The sequence below is a fragment of the Vicugna pacos genome, chromosome 2, assembly GCF_048564905.1.
Source record: "Vicugna pacos chromosome 2, VicPac4, whole genome shotgun sequence".
Taxonomy (NCBI): Eukaryota; Metazoa; Chordata; class Mammalia; order Artiodactyla; family Camelidae; genus Vicugna; species Vicugna pacos.
The window spans coordinates 43,597,526-43,619,316 of record NC_132988.1 but is presented as its reverse complement, the minus strand read 5'-3'; the positions used below and the strand labels follow the sequence as shown (position 1 = coordinate 43,619,316).

The window sequence follows — 21,791 nt, the reverse complement described above, 5'->3', positions numbered from 1 at the left end:
CTGTAATTCATCTTGATTTGCTTCATTGTCCCGGAGTTTGCAAACTATAATCCTGTATAATTTCAGGAACAAGCAGGTTTAGAATTAATGGGTCAATATTATTTAAAACAAAACACAGGGAGCATGACCTTTGCCTCAACTACATATTGCTCGACAAGACTCAGGAAACTCCACTCTAACCTCTCAACCCCTGGGCTCTTTGAGAAACTAAAGGGCTATGGTTATTAGAAATGGTCTTTGTTTCTTTTAATGTCTTGAAAGGATTTGGAAATAGTAATGTAATATAACATGAAGAATCTCTCTACTTAAGCCTGGAAGATAAACGTGGAGGCCTAAATATTTTGAACTGGAGGTGTTTCCTTGTAAACTTATTATAGATGTATTCCTCTTGAGAGGAAAGTATATGTACTGTACATGTATACATACACTCATACTTCTCTAGAACAATTTACTGGATGTGCAGCTCTCCCCTCCCCCAAAAGAGTAAACTTGAGACTCATTCCAAGCTAATGTACTTTCTAAATTTCTTTCTCCTTTCTTCTTTCCCTCTTATATTATTTGCTAGCAATAATGGAATCCTCTGGGTTTAAGCCAAACAAAAATCTGGGAGACAAGACCAGACTTTGCAAGTTTTTTTTTTTCCTGAGAGTGTCTTTTTTTTTTTCTTTTTAGTTTCTGATGAATGACTATAATTTATTTCTACCAAAATTAAATAAGTACTGCTGCCTTGTGTATTTAACTAGGCAGGCAGAGGGAACTGGTTTGTTTAGGAAGCAGTGACTGAGAAACCCTGGACAGGTGACAAAGGAGGGCAGAAAGAATCCAGACCAATCTGTATGCAGTATATTTTACTCCCATGAAATAAAACACATTTTTTCATATTTGCTGAAAAGTAAAACAATAATATTGTACGAAATGTTATACACAGGGTAGGTTGTACATAGCAGTTTCAGAAACATCATTGCATCCACCAGAGAAACTATTCTAAAACTGATATTCACACATTTTTTTATAATAATATGTTAGAAACATACAGTGTGGCATTTAGTATATACATTCCTTTGCTCGCAAGCGAAAAATCCTAATCGCTTCTGTATAACATGCTTTATTTTAAAGCCTAACCTTTAAAAACACTGTTGTGATATTACTAACAACTGCTTTTTATAAAATTAATTTGACATTTCGATATATATACATCCTTTCAGTCATTTTAATGTTAACAATGCTAAACTTAAAAAATAACAAGCTTATAGTAATGTTAAAATGTCATATCCAGTCAAACATTTGTGTGTGTCCTTGCAACTGTTGGAAATACTTTTAGTGAAAGATGTCAAACTTGCGGAAATTCCTTTGAAATCAAAGGAGCTTTCTTTAATTCAGTGGTTTCCTTTTCTTTCTGTCTTCTCATTCTCTCCCTTTCTTCAGCGCCCACGACCTTCTAGCGTAATCCCCAGTCTTTCAAGGGCAGAGCTGCCCCCTCCGGCACGGTCCTAGGATCCCGGCGCAGTGGGCGCGGCTCACACAGGCCGGTCCACGGCGTACTGGCAAGCACTCAGGTTGGACGCCGGGTTCTGCACGCTGGCGTAGCCGAAGCTGGAATGCTGCTTTGCTTTCAGTCTCAGGCTGGCCAGGCTCGAGTTACACGTGTCCCTATAAACGTACGGAGGAGTCGGCGGCGCGTAAGGACAGGCGGGCGTCGGCACCGCGGAATTCAGCGAGGGGCTGCTCAGGTTGTTCAAGTTATTCAGGCTGTTGAGGCTGGAGCCCGGGACGCCGGTCACCGCTGAGGGCACCATGCTGGACGACATGCTCATGGACGAGATGGAGTTGGGCGGGGAGAACATGCTCTGCGACGACAGGGGGTTGACGTTCATAGAGTTGAAGAAAGGAAAGCTCTTGGTGGACAGGGAGGCCGACGTGAGGCCCTTGGCAGCCCAGTTGTTGTATGAATAGCCCGGGTACATGTCATCGTAGGGCTGCATAAGCCCGTTGAACTGCGGCCCAAAGCCATTCTTGCACAGCTCGGCCTGCTGGTTGCGCTCCCGCTTTCTCCATTTGGCCCGGCGATTCTTGAACCAAACCTGGGGGTGGAGGGCAAGGGAGAAAACAGACGCCACAGTCCAGATTAGTAAAACCTTGATCCCAGAAAACACCAGCGGCCACCCTCCTCGGACACACATCCACCCCGCCCCGCGCCCCAAGCTGCCGGAGCCCGGTCCAAACCAGGAAGGCCCGGCCGGCTCAGGCCTTAGACTCCGGGCTCTGAATTGTGCCACAAACCCCAGGCCAACGCCTGGGGGCCTGCGGGTGGCTTGTACACTAACCCAGGCCCTCCTCAGGGTCCAAAAACACTTACTGAAAAATAAACGCGGAGCTGTGGGCTCTCGGCCCAACCCTTCCGCGTTCACCTTGCAAACTTGCTTGCATTCCAGAGCCACAGACTCAGTGATGTGGACAAGGGGCTGGGAGGGCACCAGCAGCCCGCGCTGTCTCCATACAACTCCCTCCCTTCTCGTATCTCCACTGCCGCCCCCTACTCCAAGGAAAGTGCGCTCTCAACAGGCGCAAGGCTACGACCCCCTTTCTCGCCTATCAAATCAACCAAATAAAAAGCAAAAGATCATCTCTCCAACAGCTCATTAAACTCCTCGAGCTAGGCGTGTAAATCTCCGAGACTCCAGAACTGGTCGCTCTTCAGCCTTCCCCTTACTTCGCTCCGCTCCTTCACACCCTCCACCCATCCCAGGCCAGGCCCGCGCGCTGGGTGCCGCTCCGACTGGCTGGGCCTACCCAGCCCGGGTGTTGGGCTTTGCAGTTGGCTGGCCAGCCCCCACCCACGTCCGGTGTCCCCGACGCAACCCCACTCTCAATCCACATCGGGCCCGCCGCCCCAGACGGCGTCTTTTGTGTATTGGAGCGAGGCCTGGCCCGAGATTTCCGAGCTGACACCAGTGATGTTTCACATTACACATCTCAGCCAGGACCAGCTGCCTAATCCGCTTTTTTTCCCCCCTTTTCCCTTTCATTCTCGATTTCCTTCTTATCCCCCTTCCTCTTTGCACCCGACTGCTATAAAAAGCACGCCTCACTACCCACTTGGCTGGACAAGCCGCGGGTCTGGAAGGAGGCTGACGGAGGGAGAGAGAGCCCAGCGCTGCGGCGGCGGCGACTTGGGAGGGACTGCAAAAGAGCCGGAGGGGTGGGGGAGGGCTTTTTCCGAAGGATTCCAGAGAACCCACAGATTGTGCTCTCATTTTAATTACTTGCCATTTCTACCCTGGGCGGTCTAAACTTTGCCCAGGAGAAAATAGTACGTGCGAGACTTGTTCCCCAGACGCGTAGGAGAGCTAAGGAAAGACTGACCTTGCGCAAAAACCACGCGGCCCAGGCTGGAGCGCAGCTCTGAGCAGTTAAACTAAAACCATTTCCAATTTCACCCCGGCTCTTTTATCCACCAGCATAGCCTCATTCTCTACACAGATGCCACCTAGAAAATGCCTTCGTTGCCTCTGTTTTGGGAACGCATTTTGGTCTTTATTCATCATTGCTATACAGTGTTTTCTTCTTTCCGTTTTCTCTGCTGTAATTGGAGGCTGTATTTTTCTATCCAGAGCTTTTTTTTTTTTTAAACAGCGAAGTCTCTCGACCCTGCTATGTATTTTTTCTACTTCCAGAATCCTAACAATCTTGGAGTTTTCCACCGACCAGCATAAACCAGGATATTGCTATTTATTTGTTAATTTTCGCCAATCCATAAAGTACAGAATTGCTACAAAGGTAAGCTCTTTCTCTAATAAAACTATTATAACTGGGAGGAAGGGTGTGAGTAACAATCTCCTGAGAAAAGATAAATAAACAAAACCGAAAAGTCTTTCCTCTTTTTTCTCTTTTTTTCTAAGAGGACTAGCAGAATAGGAGTTGTGTATTAAAATTGCTTCCGCAGATCACAAAACAAGGTAATAGGGTGTGGGAGAGATTTGAATGGCAGAAAAACTGCAAAGACCGTATAAAAGGGCAACCCGAGCAGAGAAAATGCTGGGGTAGGCCAGGAGTGAAAGTTCTCCAAGAAAGACCAACCCTTGCGTGTTTCAGGCGGGTTTTCGTTGTTAAAAGCGCACAGGTTGGAGCCTGTTCTAGGCTGCTGGCCTGGGAGGGATTTTATTAGCTCTTGTCTGGTGAATGCAAGCCGGGAACACAATACCCTGTGCAGGGGAATGCACGCGGCCCAGTTTGGGAGGGCGCTGGGTGGCGGGCTGTGAGCCGGTGTGGCTCTGGGCTTTTGCGCCAGGCCTGCAGCTGATCTCAGAAGGGGGAGCTGTAACCTCGCAACTGGGTCCACCGCGAGGCCTTCTGCCTTTGCAGAGGCAGCCCCCCTCCCAAACCCTCCCGGGCGGCGCTGCCTTCCACACTCCTCACCCCCATCTCGGTCTACAGTGCCTGCATCTCTTTAATGCCCACCCCACTAGTCCTCCCAGCCTCCCTGCGGGCTCTTACCCGGACTCGGGCTTCCGTAAGATTGGTCCACACTGCAATTTCTTCGCGCGTGGACATGTCCGGGTAGCGGTTCCTCTGAAAAGTGGCCTCCAGTTCCTGCAGCTGCTGGCTAGTGAAGTGAGTCCGCTGCCGCCGTTGCCTCTTCTTCTTCGACGGGTCTTCGGCGCCAACGTCCTCATTCTTTCCCTGCTGGCTTTTATCTTTCTCTGAAAACGAAAAGCACAGAGGTTCCCGTCAGCATGCCCACCTGCTACCCGCTAACCCCAGCTGGATCAGGCGCAGAGGCCAGGGAAGAGCGAGGCTGCCTGGCGGGGAAGGAATGCGTGAGCGGCCGACCCGGGAGGCGAAGAGCGCTGCGTCTGCGGGTTGTGCAGATGTGAGTGTGGGTGTGCGCGCCGCATCTCCTCCCCTCCCCCAGCGCCGCACGTTTTATTTACATGTTTATCTCACTGAGACGGCACATTCATTTTTATAGCCTGTGCTTTCAAGTATATTTATACGCCTCTGCGCGGACACACCAAATCTCTCGACACAGCCTCAAGCGCGCGTTTTACACAACCCTCTCCCTCTCGTAGAAAGCTCAGATTTCGATGCAGTTTCGGAAGGCTAGGAAAAGTAAACTTTGGGATTCGGCGAGTCACTCAAGTTCCTCCGCCCTTTAGAAAAACCGCCTCTTCTTCTGAGGCGTAGTTTCACAAATATTCTTTTAACAAGTGGAGCTTCTTGGGAACTGAAAGCCGAGAGGATAACAGGGGCCGGGGTGGGAGTGGGGATGGGGGTCGGGGGCCCCCTCTGAAAATCCTCTAATGCGGATGCTGAGATTTTTGTGACCCAGGAAACAGAAGGAAAGTCAGGATAGGAACAGGGAGGGCAGCTGAATGGCCGGCTCGGTTCGCGCCACCCCAGCCGGGCGGTCGAGGCAGAGCGAAAGGGACGCGGGGTCAACAGAACCTGGCTCCGGAAGTGCTGCGGGGAGCAAGCTGAACGACCACTCCCACCACGCCTCCCCCTGGAGGGGCCGACTTCCTTGGGGGCTAGAAGTGCCGAGCAGCGCGGGGCCGCAAGGGGCGGCGCGGCGCCTTACCTGCGGCCTCGGGGCTGGAGGTGTCGGAGATGGTGTGCACCTCCAGCCTGTGCTTGGAAGAGTCCAGGGAGCGGGTCTGACCGGGAGTCAGGACCGAAGCCATGGCCAGTGGCTGGGGATGGTGACAGGAGGAGGACGAGGAGGCGGCCAACAGCCTGGTCCCTGCTGCTCGGTGCTCCAAGTACAGCGGGCCTTTCATGCAGTTCATGGACGAAGGAACGCGCCGCCCTGCTAGTCCTGGGCTGCCGCCCTGCGAAGCCCTGTGGCTGCCGCCGCCTTCTCCGCTTGCTTCGCGCTCTAGGCGGGGAGTTTCCTTGCCGTGGCGGCCGCTGGCAGAGCCAAGGAACACAACCCCCGCTGAGTCTTCAAGCCGAGCTGCCCCAGTCCCCTTCGGAAGGCTCAAGCGAAAGGGTCCGGCGGCCGAAAGTCAGTGGGCAAACGGAGACATGAGGATGTGGGTAGGAGAGCACAGCTCGGAGCGTCTTTTGGGAGGAGGCTTTCAAGCTCCAAAGCGAAACAAGAGTGGGCAAAGACCCCTTTCTTCCCTCCCTCCCTCCCCCAAGTACCCCTCCAATAAGGAAAGCTAACGCCGATCGCGCTCTGCCCGCCCCTCGCGCGGCAGCCCTGACAGCGAAGTGTCAAGAGTGACAGGGACAGGTAGCTGATATTAGATCTCCGGCGGCAGCGGCGCGGGCCTCTAGGCGCACCCTCCGCGGTGCCCACACGCACACCCCCTCGGGCTGTAGAGCTCGAGCCCAGCTTCGCCGCTGCTCAGCTCCCAGCACCCAGGCGAACGACGGACCAGTTCTGCGGCTCCAAGCTTCCCTGTTGGCCTAACATCTTAAAACCAGAGGCGGGCTTCCTGATGCCGAGACGTCACTCGGCAGCGGCCCTCCCCAATCCTCCCCGCCTCTGCCTCCTCCCAAACTCTTCGCGGGCTGGAGTGACGTGGCTCCGCACCAATCAGAAACCCTCGAGACGCGGCGGAGGGACAGTCCTGTCTGCACCTATCAGCTGTTCGGGGCCGAGCTAATAACTCGCCTTGCCGGCCGGAGTCTACACCGGCCGACTCCCGGGAATTCTGCTCCGGCCCGGCCCAAGACGATCCGGCTTTTAGTTTGGGCGGGGAGGTGGAAAGATGGCTGGGAGTAAAAGGCTGGGCAGAAAGAAGCGGAAAGGTCGAAGGCTGAGAGGTACAAGGATCAACAAGGCACCCAGCCCTCCTTCCTTTCGTGTCTCCTTACATTAATTTCCAACCGAGAGGTGTTTTTCTCCCCCTGTGTGGAAAGGAGACATGCTGCTTAAAACTAGAAAATTTTAAAAACACCCAACAAATCATCTCTCTGATCTTAAATTTTCCAAACAGTCTGTCAAGTGAATGCTGCGGCGCTAATCTGAAAAAGCTTTACTTAAATTGCAAAGAAGACACAGCAGTGAGAAGAGAGGCTAATAAATTAGAAATCGAGAAGCAAATGGACCTGTCAAAGGAAAATTGCTTTGACTTTAAGCGAACAACTGTTTGGTGGTTCACTCTGGATTTATACAAGAATAAAAAGTCGCCTCAGATCACGTTCTCTGTAATGCTTATTAGTCCCCAGACAGAAAACATACAATAGAATAGAAACCCTAACCCAGCACTTTCAAAATGCTGAAAGCTTATCCATTCTACTTAACGTTGATTAAGACACATATCCTAGAGCTTTCAAATTCCTTATACACTGTATTAAGCTCATCCTAACCCGAGAGAGAGCCATGCTTTAAATTTGACTCTCTTGTTTACTTTATTATCAATCAGATTCAAATCCATAAAGCCTGTAGAATCAACAACCTTGAGCTAATTACATATAAAATATGCTTTAATGAATTTCCATACAATTAAGAATGTTGCCAAATAACCAATTTCAAGGATAATTTTTAAGTCGTTTTCTATTCCTAGGGAGCTCAAGGCTGTCTTGAATTGTTAAGAGTCTAAGCAGGCAGAGGCAGTAGGTTGTAGGCAAAGGGCAAAAGCCTAGGGAAACACTCAGCTAGGAAAAACAAATCCTTGTACATTTATATAAAACAAAAGAAAAAAAAACCCACTTTGGGGACATCTAAATCTTTACAGCACTATTTCCAAAGAAACTGAAGAAGAAATCCAAAGATATCATTCAAAATAATTTGTGAAAGTCCTTTTGTCCTCTGGCTTAGGTCAGCTAGAGAGCACAAACTAATCTCCCCTGGGTTTTTGCATTGACGATTGCTTTATTGTGGAGTTAGTGTTATCATCCCTCAATGTGTATTTGTTTGACATTACAGTCAATGATTTGCAACACCAGCATGAGGTATCTTCAGAAAACTCCCTCGTCCTTGTTCCTAAGATTGGGAAACTTATTCAGTCTGGGGCAGAGTGGATGAAGCAGACTACAAATATGTTTGTAACCTATGTGTTTCTCCTTTGCCCTGCTCCCACTCCCTAACCCTATCTGCAACTCCTCCCCCATGTTAAACATGCTTGAGAGTAGTCCAAAGAACCAAGTGAGAATTCTTTGGTCTCTCTTCACAAGCATCATCCCATTTTAAGAAGAATTTAGCTATAGGAAGGAACTTTCTTCATAGTAAGCTTTAAATCAGCATTTCTAATTTTAACCTTTCATTCCAATTCACCCCATCCCACACATACACACACCTGCTCAGAGCAGAACAGATCCCCCATGTGACAGGTCTGTATTAGCTGAGGCTCACACATCCAGCCATATTAGGTCCTGCAATCTTATCACTAAATTATACGTATTACATAAGCAGCCTGTTGGTAAAGAAGGTTAAATTAATTTACATTCTGCTCATTATCTGGTGCTTAAATGACGCATTTTATCCCTGAGATTTGGCAAAGAATCTCTTTCTCAGACCCCACAGTGTTTCACTGAAGACAATGCTCTTACATTTGTAGTGGTTTTTAATCTGATAAGACTCTAATTTGCTTAAGTCTTTTAAATAAAGGTTTTAAATGTTTCTAGCCATTTTCTTATTGAATTTCCCCTAATTCCTCCAAGATCATAAAGTATATGTGTAAAGTAAATATTTCCTCCCATTGTCCAGCCAGTCCATGACCTATAACTAAGTCAATATGAATCAGCTCTTTTCTGCCCATGTTTACTAATCATATTCCAGTATCTTCTTTAAACCTCAGCATAGCTGCTATCCCTACAACACCACATGCTCAAGGCTTCATTTCACAAAGCAAATCCATCACATCAAAGTATAAAAGGTTCTCCTCCATAAGGAGCATACTTTCTGCCTTGTTTTTTCACAATTCAAACTCTGGAGCCACAGTTTTTGGTGGAGAACCTGAGTGGTTTTCAAAATGCCTTATTCAGGAGAGTTGAAAAACTCCACAGAGATATATAGATTTCTAAGCCCGATTCATTAAATCCATGGAAGTTTGATTTAATCTCATTGGCTCCATTGACTAACAGAATTTTATGGCCAATATACACGTATGAAGGGCCTAAACCAGCCTCTAAAGTGCGTGAAAAACCCAAGGGCAAGTGGCAGTTCCTCAGAGTGCCAAATATGGGAGATGTCAGAAGTGCTAGTGATCTTCAGGTGGCCTAAAAGCCAAAAAAGATAAGGAATCTTAAATTGTATTGATCCATTGTAACATCAAGTGGAGAATAAATTATTTGAAGAACTCTGGTTAAGTAAAAACAAAATCATATATATTATGCATGTATCTATTTATAGATAGAAATGCTCATACATAATACATATACCTCTCCCCAACCTCCTCAATCCAACTGAGCCAGGGCAGTATTTCTTTGCATTTTTCTGGTTAGAATTTCAACTCTCTTCTAATCTTCTAATCACTTCACACACTCTGAGATTGGTCAATACCCTTTCCAGGCCCAACAAAGTTCACTCCATGTGTGGCAGGATTATTCCAATGTGAAAAGTTGGGGTGAGGAAAAGCAAATGTGTAGTGGGGAAACAAGAAACAATTTTCGGTGAAAACTGTATTGGTAGTAGGCATTTTTTTTAGATTTAATCTACAAAAAAACCCAAACGTTGTGGTGCACAGGTGTACACGTTTAGGCAGTACAGATAAAAGAATTGGAAATAAGGAAATCTTAGGCATTTTGTGAGTTCAGCTCTACCATTACCAGCCTCCTTCCCGCCACTACTCTTCTTTGACTGGTTCTGGAAATTAGTATGACTTCGGCCTCCATTACAGAAATGGTCAATCAAGAAAAAAAAAAATCAGTGTAGTGGTTTCAGGGAAGCTGGAGGTGCTGCACTGCTGCAGTGGGGAGAGAACAGGAAGCCCAGTGCGGGTTTGGGTTTTCCACTCAGAAGACATCGGGGATCGCCTCAACTGGGTTTTCTTGCTTATTCTTTCAAAGAAAGACCCTTGAGGAGGGAAATGTGTGATACGAGGTCAGGCGTGTTTTGAGCTGGTATTTGCCATTGATTGCTAGTCTTAAGGTCTTATTTAATTTCACACTCTTTAGTGTTAGTTGCACAAAGTCCCTCTGGCCATCACGGCGAGATGGGTCGGGCAGCGCCGCCAGACTCTTGGTTGCAGCGGCCGAACGCGAGCTGGGACACAGTGAAGCGACTCACGACTTCTGGAGAAAATTCTATCCTCAAAGCTCACATGAAGATGGTTTAATTAGATGTCTCCTTGCGCTGTCAGGTGGTAGAGGGCTAGGAGTCTCGCTCAGGTCCAGGCCAGCTCAAGGACGAGGCCAGCAGGAGTCAGCTCGCAGCCACATGACAGGCGCGCGTGCGCGTGCGTGAGAGAATGTGTCTGTGTGTGTGTGCGTGCGCACGCGCGCGCGAGCCTGAGGTGTAAGGCTCAGAGGTCAGATGGAGACCTTGCACCTTGCCCAGGAAATGGTTCTGCCTCCCCTTTTTTCCTGGCCTGGCTTTTCTTCGTACACAAATCAAGCTAGAAAAGGCCCCTTCGCCGTCCTCCCCAACCCCGCCATCAAGCCAAAGCACCCAGAAATTAAAGGTTTGCCGTGACTGGTTTCTCCCTGGTCCCTAAATGGGAAAAAATAAATAAATAAATAAAAGTGCAGGTTTGTAAAAAGGGGGCGGATTCTTTTCTAAATCAAAAAACTGTAGAAGTACTGAGCAACATCCACCCTCTCTGGGTCTCCACAAATGGCACCCGTATTTCTGTCCCCCACAAACCACTTGAAGTTTGGGGTAACTGGCTGGGGAGTTCTTTTCACCCGCCAGTGTTGGGTGAAGAGGAGCTGGGGATTAGGGGAGGAGCGGGGAGGGGGAGAGGGGCTACTGCAATCACTAACCCACGTGCTGTAGAGCTTTTGCACATTAGTCTGTTAGCACAACGGGTTTATTAGGCGCTCATTTAATCGCGGAAGGCAACTAGGCGTGGAAAAGTAAAATAAAGTTAATGGTATACTTGTGCATGAGGGTAAGAGAGGGGTAGAGAAATGAGACTGAAATAAACATCAATGCCTAGGTCTAGAGAGATGGAAGTGGCAAAGGACTAACTAAAGTCACTTAAAAAATTGGATTAAAATGCTTCTCTATTTTTTCTATTTTCCGTCTCCAGCTCATGTCCGTCTCCCTTTCTATTTCTCTTGCTCCCCTTCTTTCTGTCTTCCCTCTCCCAGACATGCTGGTAGCTAACATTCAGCATTAGTTGTCATGGTGACCATAAATCACATAAATCCAAAAATACCCACCTATAATCTGAGATGAAGCTTTTATTTCCCTAGCGAAATAATATTTTAAAAGCTGTCAGCTGACAAAAAAAAAACACCTCATTGTAGTAACCCAAGTAATATATAACTTCTAAAGGTTTAAATTAAAATGTCAGCCTGTTAAAAACATTCTGGGAGAATCTTGGGCACTCTTCATGTCAGATCCTCACAATGAAGTTGGCTCCATCACTCTTGATCTCTCTTTAACACATGTACACAACTTTGCATGCTCTCTCTCCTTCTATTAATTTCTTTCCTCCCCTCCCAACCATCTTGTCCTCACAGATTCTCTGCCTTTGGTTGTAAGAGAAAGGAGTCTCCGTCTAGATGAGAAAGAAGCTCAATCCTTTGCCTGAGCCTTCTGAGGACTTGTATGTTGGTCCTCTGTTATCAATCGCTTCCCTAAATGAAAGATGGGTGCCTTGGGGAGATAGGTGCTGGTCAGGGCCACGATGGGGGAGTCTTTCTAGAGAAGTTGAGAAGAAAGAAATGCAGAGGGAAGGATTGGTGGGGGAAAGACGGAGCTGGGCAGCCAGGTTCTGTGTTTAAGTCTAGCCCAGGAAAGGTATGTATACTCTCCCACTTGTGCATTTTTCTCTTGAGAGGAAACTTTCCCATGTGAAGACCCTGGGTAGGGGGCGGAGAAGAGGGTGGCGGCCGCAGTCGGGCCTTTTGTCTTCTACCTTGGGCTTGTTGTCTTTTGCCTATCTTTGGATTACAGGGTATTCGCCTAGATGAAGAGCCATTAATTACCCATTCAGTCAATATTAGGAAGACGACAAAGCTTTTTACATAGGATTAAGAAGATATCAGATTGTTCCATTAGTATATTCCTGCTCACGAATAAGCTTTCGTTATACATTTCCTTTTCCCCCGAGTCACTCTGACAACTGCTGCATATATTAACAGTGGGCGGTGCGGCATAGCAGCCGAACCAGCCTTGCGAAACTTTGAGCGCACACCGCGTCGGTACCGAGGAACGCGACCCGTAAAGACGCGGACGGGGATCCGCAGGGACTGTCTACCTTTGGACAATTTCCTGTTTGAGGAACAACAACAACAACAACAACAACAACAACAACAACAACAACAACATCATCATCATCACCAAAAGGAGAAGCAACTTCGGCCAATAAGCTGAAGATATGACGCGGGGGGTGGTGGTGGCGATGGGGGTAGAAAAGAAAATGAAAATCTCTCCTCCCCCATCTCCCCGCTTCTTCAGACCTCACGCCCCTCCGGCACGCCCCGGTCTTTTACCCCGGCTTCGCACTAAATCCCTCCACCCTTTTAAACATCCCCCTTCTTTCTGACCACGCTCAGGCCCGAGAGCCTCCCCCACGCATCACCATTTAGCATTTTGCTAGAGGTGGTCTGGGTTGCTTTTGTTGGTATCCTCGTTAGCATTAAAGTCGCTTCCGAACGGCGAAGGGAAACCGGATGATTTGCTTGGGGGAGGAGGGGGAGGCATTAGGAATCCATGCAGTATGTGCTTGGCAAGCATTTGGTGATTGAATGAATGGGGCTCTGCGGCCACAAAGGCGGCGAGGATTACCCCCGCTCCTCTGAAGAAGACCGGGACCCGACTGCTGCCGCGTGAGACGATGTGTCGCGGCTGGAGTCTTGGAGTCCCTGTCTTTAGGGAAGGAAGCCTGCGCGCACCAGAGGCCGAGGTTGAACAATTTCAGCCCAACTGCTTTGCCAAACCACGTAAAAATTAGTGGCGTAGTTGAGGGAGGCCGGGCAAAGGTATCGGCCCCAAATCTGGTCCCGAGGCCAGCGCCGGGACCGATGGACCGCAGCTGGGTCGATTACAGCTCCGAATTTACAGCCACAGCCCTGAAACTTTAAAGGTGATTTACAGGGGAGGACCAGGCCATTCTCTTCCTGAAGATCAAGATTACTTTTCGTGTTTCTCCAAACGGAGGCTCCACTCAGGACACTCAAAGCAAGGAAAAGCCAAGGACGTCTGTTCAAAGGGAACTTCTCAGCCAGCCTCTGCCCCTTCTGTCTGGGGGAATCCTGTTTGACTTACCAACTCTTCCTCTCTTCACTTGCCATCCTTGCCATCCCTCTCTCAAACTCCTTGCCTTAGGGGGTCTTCAGGCAACTTCCTGCCCCCCAGTCATTTCTGGGTTTGAGCCAGGCTGTGGGTCATCTCAATGGGTATCAAGGGCACGGAGACTTGTTTGGGAAGAGAGCAGAGATCTCCCAGAGATCGACCCTGTCAACTCACAGAACGTTTTCAATATTCAAGGAGGACGCGGTGTTTTGGGGTGGGGTTTAGGAGAGGGTAGCGTCTTTAGTAGGATATCAGAGACCTTTTCGAAAATTGCATGTCATTGTAAATATTTTTGCTTTTAAAAAGCAAATAAAAACTATTAAAAAGTTAAGGAGAATAATCTCTCTCCCTTTTTCTTTTAAAAATTATGCTGTGGCTAGGAGTTTGCATATTCTGTAAGTTAAATTTACTTACTACAGCTTTGTCTACCCATGTGTGACATTTTTGGTCTACTCGATTCCTTAAAAGCCAATAAAATCAAGATTTTCATAATTTTCCCCTACCACGTGTCTCTTCTTAATTAATGGCATTAAACATGTTTGGGCAGCAGTTTTCATCTTCAGTCCAAAAGGCAGAAAACAGACTACTGGCAGTGTAGGGAAGAGCCTTTCCCTGCACAAAAATAATCCGGGCCTAAAAGTATTGATTAAGAAAATAATCGTTTATTATTTCTAGCTCTTTGCTAATTATCAAAAGCTAACTCCAAGGGCCGCCTGCTTGGACGGTGACAGGAGAGGACAGGACTCCCTGGCTCCGCCACTTCTAGTCCATCCAAAAGTCCCCCATCCCACCTCAGGCTTCTTTTTCCCTCGAAGGGACCCTAGTCACGTGGAGGCCACCTGTTCTCTGAAGCCATCCCTGGGGTCAAGGAAACCTTGGGTGCGGGTGGGGCTAGGGGTATGAGACATTTTGCATCTCTGGGCTCCTAGCGCAGCGAGAAACGCCAGCCTCGGCTGGGCGGCAGCCAGCCCGCGCTGTGCGAAGCGAGACTGGGGAGCTCCCTTAGCCTGGCCGGAGCCAGGGCTGAGCCCGCACAAAGCATTTCCCCCAGGAGTCATCGCTACTCTTGATTTTTAACCATATCCCAAACATGCTCCGGTGTAATAATTTATTTTTACGACCGATTATCAAACAGAAGAAGAATTTAACACAATCTTAATGACAGAAATCACCCGATGTTATCTCCGTGTGGCCTCATTTAACCCCATGGGGTTAATCCCGGACAAGTGAGCGTTTAACTGGCCCAGCGGGAGGACTAGCGATTTTGTGCAGTGTCGAGGCCATTCTGCTCCACACCACTTTAGACGTTTTATTTCAACAAATGATGCTTTTCTCTCAGATTCACTGGGAAGCCCAATGCGGGAGGCCTTTGTTTTCTTCTCGGTAACACGGCTTGTTTACTTGGCGGGGGTTCCAATTCGCCCCCCTCTAGCACACATTACATTTGTACCCTTAAACTTTAATCCGGAAAGAGGGGGTTAGGGATGAGGGCTGTGGGGGGTGCTTTATCTCCTCACACTATCAAAGGTCAACAACATTCTATAGGCACTTAGTTATTAAGGAGCCTGTAAAACACGGAGAATAGAGCAACAGTAAATTTGAGGTTTTTTTTGTATTCCAAAGGACAGGTTGTCCCCCTCATCTCTCTCTCTCTCTCTCTCACTCTCTCTCTCTCTCTCACACACACACACACACACACACACACAACTAAAGGACACATTTCAGTTCAGTAAAGGCCTGTGCGGGGACTGGAGACGTTAAGTTCTACTCGAGCCTGCAGTCTTTGAGTAGCAATATCCCTTGACTCGTCCAGAGTGAAACAAGACAATGAACCACACCACCAAAACCTGAGGCCTTGGAACCAGCACAACAGGTAGGTTCGCGTCGACAGGGGCAAACTCCATTCCACCCTCGGCTACTGCGCGCAGTCGCTGCCCTCAGGCTCTGCAAGGCTGTTGTCAGCTCCCCCACCTCGCTGCCTGGGCGAACCTCCGCCAACCCCAGACTCGCTTGCTGGTCTTCCGCGGTAAACCCCGCACCCACAAGCCTGGGCGGGGCGCGACCAAAAGCCGCCGGGACGGGGTGGGCCCTGCTGGTACTGTACGCAGTGGGACGTGGCGAGCGACAGAGGTCGCTGTTGGACCACTTATCCACGCCAGCTAGAGGCACCGAGGTAGGCTGGGGTGTGTGTAGATCAGGCCACACATCAGATCATAAGGAGAGAGCGAGAAAGAGCGAGAGGGAGAGGTGATGGGTCTCAGGAGGGTAGTATAACTTGGGGAAAGGAATTAACGTTGCTTGGACGGCTGCTTCTCGTCCTACCCAGGGGCCAAGTGTCTTAAGTTCGGAGCAGGCGCGCCCAGTCTGGCGGCCTTGCCTGCGTGCGTCTCACCAGAGCCCCAGAGGCCCGGGGGCGGGCGCCGAACGCGCGGTGTGCGCCTCGCTCCTGGCCTTACCATTGGCGCTGGGATGCTGCCGCGGGAAGAGCTTGCTGGTGGCCGCCTCTTTCCGGCTCTCGGGAGAGTCCGTGAACTCGATCTTTTTGATTTCGGAGTCTTTGGAGAAGAGGCATTCAACGGCCGCCGGCTGCACGCCTGGGCCACGCGCGCCCGCCCCACGTGCGGGGAAAGAGAGGCCCCGGACGGCGGCGGAAAGTAACAGGGGTTGAGCGGGGTGGGAGAGGGAGGCAGAACAGAGGAGAAAAAGGGACAAAGAGCAAAGACCCAGTTAGAGGAAAGAGCGGAGGACACTCCAGTCTCCCGGACCCTCTGGCAACCCGGCGCAGGGCGGCGTACTCTCACCGCGCCTCCCTGGCTGTCAGCGGCTCCCCCCGGGAGGAGGAGGCCCGGGGCTTCGAGACGCGGCGAGCGGCTCCCTCCCTACCCACAGCCCCCCGCGGGGAGAGGCTGCCGGCGTCCTGGTTCTGATTTCCTTCCTGCCCTGGGCGGCTCCTTCGGGAAGCGCCCCTCGCGCGGCCTCGCCGCGGGACCTGTGCCCTCTCGCCGCCCTCGCGTGGCGCGGTCTCCCGTCGGGTGACCCTGGCAGAAGAAACGACTCTTACCTAATTGCACACACGCCGACACTAACTTGCGACAGTTGGTCTCCATTCCCCGTTATCTACAAAACAGAAGAGAAAGAAGGCTGTGAGAGTCGGCGGCAGGCAAGCGCGCAGGGCTCAAAAGTGGCTACCTGTGGGGCGAACAAATTCAACACTAGCTATTAGGGGCCTACTCTGTGCTAGGTTTTAGGAGTGTTTCTCGGACTTGACAGCCTCTGGCTGCCCAGCCTCATCCCCATCCTAGCCCTGGTCCAGGACATCTGAATGTTTACCAAGGGGCGGGATCGCCCTCCAGAGTTGCAGCGAATGGGCCCAGGGGCTCTTGGCCTATAAAACCACCATGTTCTGGGAACTTGGGCTGTGGAACTATCCACAAGAGTGTCTGTGTAAGGGGTTAAAAGCCCGTCTGAACACGAGGACAACCTTAGCAGATACAAAATTTAGGGATGAGTGGAGAGGACTTTCTCTTTGGGGACTTGTGTGCGAAGGGCAGCACAGTGCTTGTTCGTTAGATGGAGCTCAGCAAATATTTCTAAAATGCCAGAAACAACTTGTCCCTGTCCTAGACAGCAATTCTCGATTTTCTGTAATTCTGAAACACACAGGACTCCAAAGCTGTCCGCCTGTGGTGCTCCAGGAGTGAGCTGGCTTCAGGCCTCTCATCCATCAGGAGCCACTTTTCCATATTTAGCCACACTTTCCCCTGGAGATACTCACCCAGCCATTTATTTACCCTAAAGTATGATTTAAGATCGCCGAGCAGGGAAACGGGGTGGACCGAGTGAGACCGAGGAGAGCGAGGCAAAAGTCCCCGGAGGGTTTACCGCTCGCCAAGGACAGAGAAATAGCTCCGAGGGAATGGCTTCCCCAGTACTCCCCCTTCTCCTCCCTGGCAAACCAGATCTTTTTCAAATTTCTAACCACAGCGCAGCGAGCCAAGCGTTTAACGCGCGCCCCCTTCTCTGCCACGGGCAAACCGGGAGAGGTGGGTGGCGAGGGGCTCTGTCGGGGAGGGTAGAAGAGCCGTGGCTGCTTTAAAGACAGAAGAAAGGAAAGAAGGTCCCAGCTCCCCAGGCCCCTTGGATCACGGCGCCTGCCTCGCTCCACGTTAACCAGGGTACGCCGGCGGCGGGAGGGCCCACCTCGCTGGGGTCCAGGGCTGGGGTTGGGGGCGGGCGTTGCCCGGTTGTTCGAGGGGCAGAGGCTGGGCAGGGAGCTGCGGGCGTTTGGCTCTTGACTGAGTCGCATTTCCCGGCTCTCGGCCTCTCCTGGTAGGAGCCGGGCCGAGGGACCTCTGGCCGAGGTCTGTGCCTAGAAAAGGGTTTGCCCCGCACGGCAAGCGTGGGGATCCAAGGGAGGGGACAGCCAGGCGGTTCCCCCACCCGCTAGCGTGGACGCGGGCGGGGACTCTGCTGATCCTTGCAGGCCCGGGGGCCCAGAAGTAGCAGTTTGGCGGCTCCAGATTTAGTGATTCTGCAGTAAAATCACAGGATTAGTCCCTGATTGAGATGTCTGTTCGTGAGATATTACAAAATTCATTATCACAGCTTTCTACTAACTCGATATGAAGTAACACAGATGGGATTTTATTAGTCCAGACTTCAAATGTTTACTTATGATAATTTCAGGGGAAATTTGCATATCATCATCATTTCGATAATCTTTTTTTTCTTTTCTTTTTTCTTATTTCTGAACTGGCTGCATTATTAGCTTTGCAGATGGTAACTGCAAATAGTTTTTATTTTTTAAAATAATGACATATACAAAAGAAAAAGATCCGGTCGCTCAGTGTAAAGTCAGTCAATTATTACACATTCTCTCCCTACTCCCAAGGTTCAGTACTGAAGACCAAACAAAGCAACACAAAACAAATCAAGAACTCCTCTCTAAAGACTGAAAAGAAGGTCAAGGCGTGTTCCTTAGCTTACTCCTACGTGTACTTGTGACTTGTGGGTTTATTTTGCAGTCAAAATGAGTCCTGAGACCTGCATTTTTTTTTTTTTGCTTCATTTAAAGATCAGGCCTACTAGATGAATTGACTATAACTGGGGAAGATAATTTTTAAGAAGGGACCTCCAAGTCCTGCCTGCTGATCCTTAAACTTGCCCTGTCAAGACAAGTCTTACAAGACAAATTTGGCTGCAGGATTTAGGCACTGGCTTGAATGGCTAATCTCACAAATTAAGATGAGCAACTTTTCCTGTTGGATAGTTGTTCTCACCCTAAAAGTTCATGTCCTGCTTGGAATGTATATATATGCGGCAATCTTGTTTTGGCCACCTTGAGTTATCTATTGTGAGCTTGCTAAAAAGCACTACACAGCTAATGGAGCCCGCTGAACCTCTGGCTAAGGCAGACAAATATAAGGAAATAAAACAATTTGCTTAAAAATAATTTCTGTTGATTGCCATAAGATGAAATTGCTGGAAACAAATACAGTCTTAATAATTCCAAATTCCCTCGCATTTCCCTTCTTTCCATTCACATTATTACCCCATAACAAAATCTTTAGTGGAAAGTTTAAAAATAAACATGACAAGAACATATGTTTTAAGTGAACTGAATTAGTGAGATTAGTCAGTAAATTAATTTGCAGTGGGTAATCATTTAAGGAAATTAAAATGCTGCTTAGCACAGTTCTGTATTTTACCAGTTTAAGCCTTCTTTTAAACCAATTAATATTGATGCTTTAGGAACACTTGAGGACAAACACGCTCAACTTGAGGAACAAAGCACCTGAATAATTTAAGTGTAGTTTTGCTGAGGTAGAGTAAAACACTCCATAAATGAAGTAGCTATTTAATTTTTAGGAAAAGTTTGATATTTGAAGCCTTGTATGCTTATTTTATGTTACATCAACAAAAATTCTCTATCTATATTGCTTAAGTGCTTTGTTTCCTTGACTTAAATGGTATTTGAATTTTAGATGGCTTTCCTCCAAAATGATATTAAAAGCATCTTTAATTATTATTAATGGACTAAAAAGAATGCAAGAAAATCTCTCTAAATCAAACGAATATTTCATAAATTATTTTAGAATGCGTGAATTCCGTATATTATTGTAATTCGTGATAGTAAAAGTTTTTTTAAAATTTAGTTTACTTTAAGAAAAGAGAAAAAAAGATTTCTAAATTGCTTAGGAAAGTAAAATCGTTAAATTGGAATAAAAATAGGAACATATTTCTCTGATTCAGAATCATAATGTTTTTCTTACTGGACAGTCAGAAAATAGTCCTCTTCCCTGCACACATTTAAAATGTATCTCCTGAAGTGCAAGATTGGAGTTGACTGGTAATCAATTTAAGGGATTTATAATCCGAAGTAATTGTGTGAGTTTGGCATCCAGGCCTGGCTCCCAGGTAATTCGCTTGGGCCTGAGAGGTCACTAACTGCCAGTTAAGATGGAAGCTTTTTTTCCAATTGATAACAATGGGAAGGGGGCTAATCTTCCAGTAGCTGAAACTTTGTACCCGGCCCTTTATCTTGAGAATGCTAATCCTCAATCTGAGGATTTGTCCCTTCAGCGTTGGCATCAAGATTTAAGGGAAGATACCTCGTTTTAAATGCCAGCCATGGCCTCGCTTCCCTCTCGACTTCAGCACCCCATGCATAGATTGTTAGTGTCTGTGACTGGGACGAGGCGAACGGGGCTTTGCAAGGTCTGTTTGCCAAGTGCGTTACCTAGGGGGAAAGGCAGCCCCAAGAGCCACAAATCACCTACGGCGAAGAATCTCCAAAGTGGAACAAATTTCCAAACTCGCATTATCTCACATCCCTGCGGGAGAGGCGGCCTCCACTTACCGGCTACCGGGAGAGAGCGGCTGTCTCCGCGTCCCGCCGCGTCCTGGAGAGATTTCCAGCGAACCGAGGCGCGGGCTGCACCGCAAGCGCCCGAAAGCCGGGCCCGAGAGGACTGCGGGGCTCCGGAGGGTGCCAAGTTCCGAGGGGGTCTACGGGCCCGCGGCGGCCTCCGGAATCTAGCCGTCACTGGCAGTTTCTTTCTGCTCTTCTCCAGCTTTCTCTCCCGGTCTCGCACTCTCTCTCCCCTCCCTCGCTCTCATCCCTCTCTCTTCCCTCAGCTCCGACTCGGTGTGGGGAGTGACGTGACGTCAGCAGAGATTCCACCAAACTCCACTGCACAGTGGCGGGCGGGCGGGCAGCCGAGCCGGCCGCGCGGCGGGCGATCAAGGAGCGAGCGCAGCGCTCGGGCGAGCACGGGGGGGAGCCAGCAGGGGCGCGAGACGCGGGGCAGGGGAGGGAGGTGGAGGCCCGCGGGCGGAGAGTCGGGAGCCAGGGAAAGAGCCCGGAGAGCGAAAGGAGAGGGAGTCGGGCAGGGCGCTTAGACAGAAGCCGACTGAGCAGGAGGCTCAAGCACGCCCACTGTGGAAAGGACGGGAAGGGAGGATGGGAAGGAGGAGAAGAAAAAGGAATCTGCGCCAAACCGGGAGCTCTAATAAATCAGAAGGGGAGGGCAAAGGCGTCGGGGCAAACTCCCGGGGAGCAAACCCAGACGGGTAGGGAGAAAGGGGTAGAGAAAGTGGCCCAAGAAATGGAACAAAGGATAATGTGCATGGGTTTGTTTGGGGGCGAGGCATATGGGGTGTGAGTTTGACTGTGCTTGTGTGTGACCTTCTTTCGGGCCTGCAGGGTTGAGGAAAGAGGTCACAGAAACCAGGGATTGCGGGAGACAGACAGGAGGCTGGAGTGAAGGTAGGCGGGGTGGGGGTGAGAGAGGATGACTGAGGAGAAATCTGGAAAACTGGAGCGAGCGGGGGCTTGGTGGGGTGGCGGGGTCTGGGAAGAGGGTGGGAGGGAGACATCTAGGAGGGAATGAACAAGGCTAGTCACCCGGGGAAGGCCTGGATGCCTGGCCCAGCACCACCGACCGGGACGCCGCGCCCGAGGTCAAGGCGGGGTGACCAAGCGCGCTGCACCCGGTGTCCGCGCGCAGGTGGGCACCGCTGCGCGCTGACCAGTGTGCACCAAGGGATTGCGCTGGATAAGGCTCGGGTGCTCGTAGAGTCTAGAATTTCCTCTGCTGTACCTACACTCAACAAGTTCACTCCGGGTCACGGATATCTCATTTTTTAAAATGACGAGGTTAAGGTTCCTGGCGAGCATAGTATTAAATTGCAAGGGATGGTGATGGGGGTGGGAAAGGAAGCTACCCTCAAATTCACATTTGCTCCTAAAAACCGAAGAACATGTGAAGTTAGGAGGGTCATCCTTTCCCCGAAATGTGTGCCCCACTTCTAAAACCTGATTTTCCGATTTCTTTACTCCAGCAAGGGCTTGTATTTTGGTAGCAAGAGGATATTTTTGCTCTGTCCTGCCTTTGGGTGGAAGGACTATAATATGATTCTCCTGGAAGACCAGGTG

General features: G+C 49.4%; 1 protein-coding gene across 3 annotated transcripts; it reads right to left on the bottom strand.

Moving 5' to 3' along the window:
• Positions 1-833: 833 nt before the first annotated feature.
• On the bottom strand, positions 834-20,792 carry PITX2 (paired like homeodomain 2). Of its 3 annotated transcripts, XM_031690918.2 has the most exons (5): positions 20,214-20,484; positions 16,416-16,471; positions 15,811-15,948; positions 4,495-4,700; positions 834-2,081 (listed from the first exon to the last, which is right to left on the bottom strand). In XM_031690918.2, exons 2-5 carry the CDS (start codon positions 16,459-16,461, stop codon positions 1,518-1,520), a joined length of 954 nt encoding a protein of 317 aa, XP_031546778.1. In that variant the 5' UTR covers positions 16,462-16,471; positions 20,214-20,484; the 3' UTR covers positions 834-1,517. The 3 variants fall into 3 exon arrangements, with proteins under 3 accessions (XP_031546778.1, XP_031546785.1, XP_006212095.1); XM_031690925.2 differs by lacking the exon at positions 15,811-15,948 and having other exon boundaries at positions 20,214-20,792; XM_006212033.3 differs by lacking the exons at positions 15,811-15,948; positions 16,416-16,471; positions 20,214-20,484 and adding an exon at positions 5,579-6,416.
• Between the last annotated feature and the right edge of the window lie 999 nt (positions 20,793-21,791).